Source organism: Monopterus albus, unplaced genomic scaffold (assembly GCF_001952655.1).
Source record: "Monopterus albus unplaced genomic scaffold, M_albus_1.0 scaffold56.1, whole genome shotgun sequence".
NCBI classification, from domain to species: Eukaryota; Metazoa; Chordata; class Actinopteri; order Synbranchiformes; family Synbranchidae; genus Monopterus; species Monopterus albus.
In genome coordinates, this window is record NW_018127936.1 from 681,460 (window position 1) to 692,220 (window position 10,761).

At 42.0% G+C, this 10,761-nt stretch overlaps 1 protein-coding gene across 3 annotated transcripts in view; it reads right to left on the minus strand.

Annotated features, from left to right (window-relative positions):
* Positions 1–7,481, minus strand: part of trim36 (tripartite motif containing 36) — a 24,011-nt gene extending 16,530 nt beyond the window's left edge. Inside the window, exons 1-2 of one of the 3 annotated variants that reach the window (XM_020602471.1) lie at positions 7,254–7,481; positions 1,786–2,032 (exon numbers count right to left, since the gene is read on the minus strand). In XM_020602471.1, the coding sequence (XP_020458127.1) occupies positions 1,786–2,032; positions 7,254–7,316 (310 nt within the window). In that variant the 5' untranslated portion in view covers positions 7,317–7,481. Of the gene's footprint in view, positions 1–1,785; positions 2,033–2,886; positions 3,045–7,253 lie in introns of those variants that run through there. The other 2 variants (XM_020602472.1, XM_020602473.1) reach the window with 2 other exon arrangements.
* Positions 7,482–10,761: the final 3,280 nt, after the last annotated feature.

Here is a 10,761-nt window from a genome sequence, read left to right on the forward strand (position 1 = left end):
CCCTGGATGGTTCATGTTAAAGAACTTGGGGTTTCTTCATGAAACACCAATTTAAAAACTTACTTTAAATGCCTTCAAAACAGTGCATCAATTTGCATTTAGCCATAATGAGAATTCAGGAATAGAACAGACAAAGTGGCTTTCAGCAAGGTGAGACATTGTTTACCCAGACGCAGGGTTTTAGTTTTTCCTGCATCAACAGTTGCAGCCTTGCCAGTAAAGAATGAACTATTCAGGTTGAATGAGGGAGGCTGTGTCTGACAGCCAGGTCTCAGCGGTGGCTCAATAGCTCCCAAAAAGTTCACCTCACTGTATTCTGGTGCTTGGCACTTTAAGCTAACACCCAAATACCTCATTTTGTTACTTCTCACTATATAGCACACCACATATTCAAGCTCAGCTACTGAATATGAATCTGTGTTTATTTTTAAAGCACAAACCAGTCAGTGATAGGTAGAGATATATATACACACACACACACACACACTGCCAAGTCTCAGTTCCATATTACAGTATGCACAGACCTACATATATACATACATACACCAACTGTCACAGTGTACCACTTTTCCACTACATTCTCAAGACCTGCTCAGTATGTGGTATGGAACCCAGACACAGCTCTGGTCTTGTCAACTAGAGTGGACAAGAGTACAAATGAGACATCATAATGAAAGTGGCCTGTAGCCCAGAGCCCTCAGAAGGCAGCCTTGTGTCCCGCCGTGCTGGTTGCAAGCCTTAGACAGAGCGCCTCAAGCTTGGCTGCAGCAATGCCATGCGTTTAGCAGGGAATTTAAAAAAAAAAAAAAAATGGCAAGTTCATTTAGCAACCATGTTCACTCACATGCCTGCACGTCCAATTAAAAGTGGAGTACAAATGAGCTACTCTTCTTTGTTCCTTGCATTACTTAGGAGAGTGTTTGATGCCCCCGGGCCATCAGAAGCAGATCGTCAAGTCAGTTAAGGCCTGAGTGAGTTATCAACATTTCTTTTTCCATGGTAGACAACCTATAGCTTGTCAAGTTCCTCTAAAGGAGCCCATGAAAGCAGACAGGATTAAAAGAAGAAGTGACGACTGCCACTGTTATGGCTGAGTGGCAAGTTTATCAAAATCATTTTTAATGCTTCTTCTAGTTTATCTAGGGCAAGAGAAGGAGAGACTGTGGCTGGGCCCCAGATATCAGACAATAATGCTTGGCCCATTGTTTGTCTTGCTCAGAGTGCCCATTCACTCTCAACCATAAATCTGCATAGGCTAAAGAGTTGCTTATTGAAATCCTCTTCACCTCTTGCCCTTTTTATTTCTGAGGAAAACTGAATATACCCTTCAGTTTCTATTTGCAACCACACATTTATTTGAGAAACATTAAGCCTTTTCGTCCATCTACAATGGAGGTGAATCCTACAGTTGCAGGATTGAAACCTGCTGAATGAAGCCACAGATGACAGAGCTAAAAACTGAAGTTAAGGGAAATGGGAAGAACACAACATAACAGGAAGTTAACAGTACAGATACAAAATGTGTACTGGAAGCTACTGCTAACAGCCTGAGAGGCATTTGACACTTAAGATTTCCTGTGCAGCAATAAAGTGATTGTCAGTTTCTATCAGCTCATATGCTGGCCACTCTGCCCAACAGCTCGGTTCCTTCTACTGCCTCACACTGCTGTTAAAATGCTTTTAACCTTGGTCAAATGTGAGATCCACTTCCCTCCACAATAAAATTCTTCCTGTAAGAAGCATATCGATTTCACCTGCAGAGAAAAAATATTTTTGGCTCCTTACCCTGAGACCCACCTGATCTCACAATTCTGTCTAGCCTCTCCGTGGAAGGGGAGGAAACCCTGGACCTGGGGCTGCCCGGCAGAGAGCACTCGGAGCCGGCATCGAAAGAGTCCTCATGGTTCTGCATCAGCAGCTCCTTGACACACTTGTGGCAAATGCTGTGCTGGCAGGGCAGGATCAGGGGGTGGGTGAAGAGCTCCTTACAGATTGGGCAGAGCAGTTCCCTCTCAATGTTCTTGATCGGGACCTGGGGAGGGAGGCATGATTACTGAAAACTGCTACACTTGGAAAATTGTACTTCAACATGAGGAACCAGGACTGCTGACATTCTTAAACTAACAAGACTTCACATAGAAACAAAGACAGAAATGGCATCACAGATCAGTCCTGAATAAGCCTGGCAACTTCCGTGTCTGGACACAGGATAGGCTTTCTCTGATTGTCAGAACAACCTGCTACAGGACACTGTAGATGCAGCTGAAGCACGACTATTGTCTGCACTCTCAGCTGTGAAAACAGTTTCCTACAATAGTTAGGTGAGGAAAACGGTCCTTTTAGGTGAGCACAGTCACACTGAGCCAGCCATTGTGTCTTTACTATTTCTGATACATTACATAAGACGTGATTAAGCCCAGCTAAATATAGACAAACAGTGATGATACACGATTCCAGAAGCTCGCGTTTTTACAAACTCCAAACCCAAAAAAACTGTCCTGCCATGTTCTGTGACCGATTCATTTCAGGTGCCGTGAAAACCATCCCAGTGAAGTCGATCCTCTGCCTGCCTGAACAAACTTTAATGACGGGAAACGCCTGTGCACGTGTTTTTAACAATACCCAGAAGGATCGAGGACTTTTAAAAACAGAAAACCGCAAACACTGCTGAGCTCCGACGGTTCACATAGAAACACCAAAGACACTCCAATTAGTAATGAATGGACACACACACAAGCAGCAGCTTCCAGCTAAATGTTTAACCTTTCACAATCACCGGTCTCTTTACGTGCACGGCAGAGAATCTACAAGTTGTTAAACAATGACCAGTGGAAAGCGCCTTTATCATCACCCCCAACGCCAAACATCCCCTCTTCTCCCACTTACCGCGATCGAACTACTACGTCGTCTCTCCGTGGACATTATGGAGGTAAACAGAGCTCCGGAGTTTATGTTCGGGGTAAAAACGACTTCTCGCACACGAGCAGAGGATGCGGACAACTACGGCGAGTGAATTTAAATAGTGACGCTGCTGATAGACGCAGCGCAGCCGTGAATCAGCAGCCAAATCACTGCTGCGTGCAGGGGGTGGGGGAACACGGCGTGTGCGTGCGTGCGTGTGAGAGAGTGAAAGAGAAGTCCATTTGCATACAGTTAAATCTATTTACTATGTTACCATGCTAACATCTGCGAGCACTAAACAGAAAATCCAATTGTTCTATTGTCTTTCGTTTTGCAGGTATTTGGTTATAAACCAACGGTGCTGATGTTGATGATAGCTGATGTTCAGCTACTGTATTTTACTGAATGAGCAAAAACCTTGCAGCTGGCACTGGATGAAAAGTGAGGGATGACCAAAGCAAGTATCATCCTCCAAGGAACCTGAATGTGGTTAAAAAATGTCAGGGCAAAACCCATATGTTGTAAATTCATGCTCATAATAATCCATCCTGTAGTCGGTGAAGTATTTCAGCTCTGAACCACAAATGTCAACCCGCTGTTGGCATTAAAAGTAAATTCTGAGGATTACATTGTAGTCAATTCAGTGTTTACCAAGACTGCTGGACCAAAGCGGTGGACACACTGCAATAGTAGCATGACTAAAAAGCACCTCTTATACACAAAATAAACATTAAATGAGGAGACGGGGAAGTAATTGGGTGGTGGATTAAATGTCTTGTGCCTTTACCAGTGTTGGACTTTTAGCAGAAAACACGAGATGTATGCAATGTGTGTTTTCTAATGCAAAAGCAGTAGTGGAGGTGGTTGGGAGTGTGACCGACTTTTCATCTTTCTTTTGTTTTGGTTTGCTCACTGCCGATGTACCAGCGTATTATCACAATTGAAAGTTAAAACAGAGGCACTCAGGTTCTACCATCGAGCTTCCTTAGTATTTGTAGGCCAGTTTTGCTGAACCTCTGGTCTCACAGTGGTCTACAGTCTTCACCCCACACATAGGGTTTCTATAGGCAACTTTACAAAAGGGGCAAGTTTAAACTACAACTTTTGTTTATTTTATAGTCTCTACTAATGTCAGGGTCCCTCCCATTATTTCAGGGGATTTATGAGCTGCTAACTGTTCACTGCAGTGGCTATTGGTAAGGTCTGCAGTTCATTTTAGTCTATTGCCCCTGAGCGGTAAACCAGCGAATAGTAAAGTCTTTCACTTAAATATTCAGTGGGAGCAGTCTGTGGGGACTTTTACGAGCCATGGGAATCAAACTGGGGGGGTGGGGGTATTGGTCCTTGTCTGTCCACTAAAACATACTCTACACAATTATGGATCATTTTCAAAGTATTTTATTTATTTTCATTCTCAAAAGGTTTTTCAGTTGCTTATATGAATTTGGTTTATTATAGGGATAATTTTTGTGCATTTCCACAGACTATGTAACCCTGGCTCCAACTGACTGGATATATTTTACTATTTACAGATTACTAGACTTTCAATAAATGTGGGATATAAATTTATTAAGGCATATCTTGTTAGGCAGGTAGGTAGGTAGGTAGGTAGGTAGGTAGGTAGGTAGGACTTTATTGATCTCACAGGGGGGAAATTCCTGTGTTCCAGCAGCAATAGAGAGCAGCAACAAGACACCATGAGAACATCTTGAAACAAAGTCCAAAGTATCTAAAACCAAACAGAATATAATATTTAAGAGACAATCAAGAACAAGAATGATCCTCCCACAATTAATCTCTGAGAACAAATCAAAAATACCTAAGAACAAGACAAGATATAGTATTTGAGAGAGATCGAGACATCAAGGGCAAGAACATTACTCCCATAATTAATCCCATAATGAGGGAAATGCCTGTATTTCAGCCATGAGGATCTCTAAAAAACTACTCAAAAATACCTAAAACAAGACAATATAAAGTATTTGAGAGAAATCAAGGACAAGAATTTACATATGTGCATATTAACCATGCATTTTACCACCAAGATTTAAGTATTGCAACACAGTAGATTATTACATAGTCCCTCATAATTTCACCTATCTTATCACTGCAGTGCTGTATTGTACAGTCTGATTGCTGTGGGGAGGAATGACCTACGGTAACGCTCCTTCTTGCACTGGTGATGTGGCAGTCTTGTGCTAAAAGAACTGTTCAGAGCCTGTACTGTGTGGTGCAGGGGATGGGAGGGGTTAGGTTATGCATGATGGATATTAGTTTTGCCAGCATCCCTCTGTCCGCCACCTCCTTGACGGAATCCAGAGGGCAGCCCAGGACAGACCCAGTTCTCTTAACCAGCTTGTTAAGTCTCTTTCTGTCCCTGTCCATGCTACCTCCTGCCCAGCCCACAACAGTGTAAAAAACTGCAGACGCCACCACAGTATCATAAAATGTCCAAAAAATAAAATGTTATTGTGTAATATATACCCTAAAGAAAGAGACCCAATAAAGAATCTCTTCTGCTAAATGTTGTGTTTATTTGTCATCTTCTTAACACTGTCCCAGATCATTCTGATGCTCCAGAAATAAGAGTAAATCTGGCTGACCACTGTGCGAGACAGGAATGATTAAACTTTAAAATTTCACCGAATTCAGCAACTGTAGCCAACTAGTGAGTCAATAAAGTGTAGCTCACAGCTCACACAGCTCATGCATACATGGATGAACGTTAAGGATTGTGTGAGTCGATATGTTCCAACACATTCTGTCAGTCTGAAATGGGTGAAAGGTGTACAGACCTCTTCCCTATGCACACACACACCTCAGGAAACCCAGTGCTTGTCTCACCACACAGCTACTGTCAGGTGTACCACATATTAACAAAAGTCTGAACTGCCTGCCAAGACACTCGGTGACTGAAGCCACTAATTAAACGCTTTATGTTCACTTTTTTGCACAAAATAAAAGAGAAGTCTATGCCTTAAAGCCCTGACATAGAATAAACGTGATAAGACTAGAACAGAATACAATAGAAGAGAACACAGAATGTGTGGATCTTTCAATAAATTACAGAAAAGGGCCTCTCAATACCTCAAACTTACAATGTCAGAACAGAGTTATGGGGCATATCAGTATCTAATAATATAATGTAAAGTATAACACACCAAAAGATTAAAGTTAAATCAATACTTTTGAACCGCATAGTGTTGACATTAATATAATTCATGCTACAAGACACACAACCGACATTTTACAGGAAAACGATAGAATAGAACATAATAGAATATGTCAGTTTATCTATATCCATTCAATTATTATAGCAGAACTCAATACAATGTTAGAATAAAGTGAAAAAAGAACAGAATTATGGGGATAGACCTGTATTTATTTGTCATAAACCATTAAATATTCTATAAAAATAGCTAACTGTCACGGTAAGGCTTCAGATCATGTCACAATATCAGAAGAGAATAAACTGTGGTAATACAACATAATGTGGGGCGGTGCCTGGTGCCTCAGAGCGAGGAGGTTATGGGTTCGAACACCAGCCACCCGGAGCCCCGCCAGCCACCCGGAGCCCCGCCCCTCGCCCAGTGCTAGCTGGGATTGCCCCGCCCCCCAGGACCCCCCCTCAGGATAAGTAGTATAGGTAATGAACAATATAATGTGATATCAACGAATACAAATGGTTGGTACTAGCATTGGAATACAATAGAATACTGTAAGTGTGGCTCTATAGACTATTAATAGAATATGCAATGTCCAAATATTTACATTTTTATGAATTATACATTTAGTTTTGATGCTTTGGCAACACTGTTTTGTTGAAACGCTCATGCCAATAAAGCCCCTTTTAACTGAATTGAATTGAAGAGGACCTATTATTGCTCAAATCAATGTTGAAATAGAATCCAGTGGTTGGGGCGAGTCCTTATTTAATATTAGCCACATAAATGGCTAATAGGATGGAATGTAACAGAATAGATTTGGTCAGAATAGCAGTGGCATGCAGGTGAAGTCGCGTTATAGAAATAAAATAGGTGTGGATCTACTGTAACTATGGGAAATCCAATGAATGGAACAGAAGATAACCTGTTAATAACGTAGACCATTTTAGAATATTACAACAGAGTGCAGCCTATTGTATAGGCTAATATAATATAATGTATTATCACTGAATAGACAGCGTTGATCCTGAAAGAATAGAATAGAATAGAATAGAATAGGTAGTGGCTTCGGTTTGTCAGCATCCCTCCCCATTCCCAGACAGCTCTGCAGGCCGGCGCACCGCTTGCTGCTGCCGGTGCACGGTGCACGCTGGCAGAGGCACCGTAAATCATCCGGAGGAGACTCACCTCGCCGCGCTCGATTCGCTCCACAATGCTGGCAAACTCCGTTATGTCCTCAGAGTCCGACATGGCTACAGATGACGATGATGTGGTGTAGTACCGGTCAAGGCGCACAGGACGTTTAAAATGTAGAAAAGCACACAAACAACACCTGCAGCTTAGGGGAAACAACAGGATCACAAGCTTCACAGGGAAGGTGAAATTACATGAAGACAGAAGAGACGCTCCTGTGACCACATCCTCCACCCTCCCTCCCCTGTACAGACTTATGTTTGCCCGTAGAGTCTACAGTACATGCGCCCGCTGCAAGAAGCCAATTTTATTTTACTTTGCTTCATCTTGGAGTGAAAACCCCGCCCTCGTCTCCTCAGCAGCCTACTGTACCATCTCCCTCCCTCTCGCCATCATCCCTCAGCGGCGACGTCTCGACTCACAGAGCCCTTTGTATCAGTGGGGTCTGTCACTCATCAACCGGCAGTGAAGGACTTTTGTTTTATCCATCGATCACTGGTCATATTCATAATAGGCTAATTCTGAACATTAAGGGACGGGGTGCTAGTGGTGGGGGTGTTAAATCAGTTGGCAACACGCGTGGTTGGCTGCATGCATGCATATGCTGCTCTACAATATATAGGCTGGTATCTTCTCACTGTGACCCAAATATCGCACTGCAGGTTATTAGCACTCAGTGGTTTGTTTTCTGTTGCTGGGAGGGTTTGAGAGGAGTTGCCCCTGGTTTCTGGGGAGAGGACCCGCCTCTTGAATGTGACAGAATCAAGAGAGACCTGTTTTACGCATGAGCTGGAATGTGAGGCGACTGTGTGAGGCCGAATTAAGCCCATGGTTTTAATTTTTCTGGCATTGCCACTTGTTCCGCATCACCAGATGGCTTCATGGCTCATGCAGACATATTCCACCCCACTGAGCATGTGGAGGGGACAAACGGGAAGGCTGCCATGCCGAAGCAAACAGTGCATGACCAAACTTAACTCATCTACGTTTATTTCCGACGACCCTGAACATTAGTGTTCATTACCTTTTGTTTAAACTATTTCCTCCATTCAGCTTCTCTGGGTCTTACAGAGGCACAGCAGTTGGAACCAACATTCCAGATTAGCACTCATCAGAGCAAAGGCTGCTGTAGTAATCCATATTACACCTGTGGATCACTAAAAATGAGTCAGTGAATGCTTGTGTGGTAGCAACAGCTCCATTCACCCTTTGTCACTTGGGTTTGACAGTGATCTTAGTTTCAATTTTTGCTGCAACAATGGAAGAAAATCTGAATAATCAGTTTACCAAACCAGTTTTCTCTTCCAGTCAGCCTTTCCTGTTTGGTGGTGATATAGAATTACATGTTTCCTAGAGGCCTCTGGGGACACACAGGTATAAACTGTCTGATGAACCATAACCACACCCAAAGTACGGCTGAGGCTGGCTGTCAAGGGAGCATCTCCAGAGAATTTCTGTCTGGGCTGGGCTGTATTCACAGGGGAGGAAAAGACATTTCAAGCCTTATTTTTATTCTTTAAAAAAAAAGCTTTCTAACCTTGAAAAAACATATGTGATCAAGTGCTGTCTACATTTTTATTACTTGTATATCCAGAATAGATATCTACGTGCCACTAGGCCCCGCAGTTCCTTATCTGAACCAGCAGTGAAGTCTGTGGCTCTACTCTGCAGCTCCCAGGTGGGACTCTGTGTTTCCCCAAGGCTTTTAATTGTGCCTTAGTCACTCACCTAGCAAAGGACAGGGAAAACTCATCAGACCGTGCTACTTTAAAGCACAATGTATTCACGTCAGGAAAAAAATGAAAGGCAATTCAGGAGGAACACTGACCAGATGTCATCTCTGAAGTTAAAAACAGAGCTACAACAACTTTGAATCATCTAACCACATAGGATATGGACACCAAGACAGAAACCCAGCTGGTGTGGGTAGCACTAATCATATAAAACCCAAATAAGCAGAAACAAGATGCCAATTTTTTCTTTTTCCTAAAAAAAACATCTTAAATAGAGAGAAGGAAAACCTTATCTGAAAATGGGGACATGATGCCCAGCTGTAAGAATGAAAGTGGCATGTTTGACTCAGGATATCAGAAGTGGATCTTCTGAGATTTCAGCTTTATTAGTTGGGGGCAGGTAGGTAGTCTAGGTCCCTACATGATAAACCCAAATGAATTTGGTAACTCCAGGACCTTTTCTGTAAAACAGCCTTTTATAAAAGTTAATTCATAATCTAATAACAGTTTGCCATGAATCTTGTTAAACATATTAATGTTCCAAAGGATGATAAAAGCCAGAGTTCAATAACCTAAAGCAACAACTTTACTTTACACCTTTACAGTAAGTCATACACACACACAAAAAGCCCCCACACCATTGTAAAAGTTAATGTTTTTATTTACCATAAATACAGTATGCACTGCAAAGCATTAATAAACATTTCTGCCGATGTATTATGATACATCACATATGGAAGCTTGCATATCCATTTCCTGTGTCACACTGATGTAGCTGTAAACGTGTTTTCATCTTGAGCACTTGCACAACCAAAGTCACATATTTATAGACATTTACATATTTCTACAAAGCTTAGAAAAAATAAATTCATTACATTTATTATTACATGATGTATATTAGTTGGTGATAGAGCAAGATTTTTTTTTGATTGGCTGCATCGCTAAAGACTTTCATAATCCTTTTACATCTGGGGGCCATCAAACAGTCACCCTCAGCTTTCACTGCAGCAGTCTCACAAAGCCCTGGTCCCTTCTTTCCATGCTGAGGCACAGAGAGCTTTGACTGCAGTGTGACTTGGCAAAAAAAGAGACAACTCATCAGCTGCTGAGATTAACGGCAAACTGATCCCTCCAATCTCTCAACTTTGTAAAATCTGAGTAAGCATTTATGGGTTTTGCCACAGTGATATCCTCCCTTCTTATGTAAATACATTATTAATCAGACATGAAGGAAAACAGATAGAGGAGGTTATATCTGATTGGTTAAGTGACCTCAACAAAGATGGAAGGAGAAAAAAAACAGTGTGCTTCACTTTCTGAATGTTTAAACGGTTTTAGCCCCCCCTCCCCCCGATCCTCTGCAGAGAAGGCTTACAGTATATTCAGTGGCTTTCTTGATAGAAACAGTCAAGCTGAGCATGCAGCACAAGTAGCGAGGTCAGACATAAGAGACCATTTAGGGAGCAGTGACCCAGAACAATGCCACATAAGGCACATTTCAGAGTCAGGTTTGAGTGAGCGATCTTGCCACGTGACTTGGCCGATGCACATAAGGAGGATCCAAGAAGTCTCTTCAGAAAATGCATGAGAAGAAGTACTGTCATTCAATTTCAATGGATCTAGTTCAGCAGTAATAGCCATTTTATTTTTGTCATTTTTGCCCTAAGACCACTTCAGATGTAGAACATGTAAAGAAAAAGAAAAAATATAGAATATATATATTATTATTATGTTTTGTTTAAAAAAAAAAAAAAGGCAGGGGGGGAGTC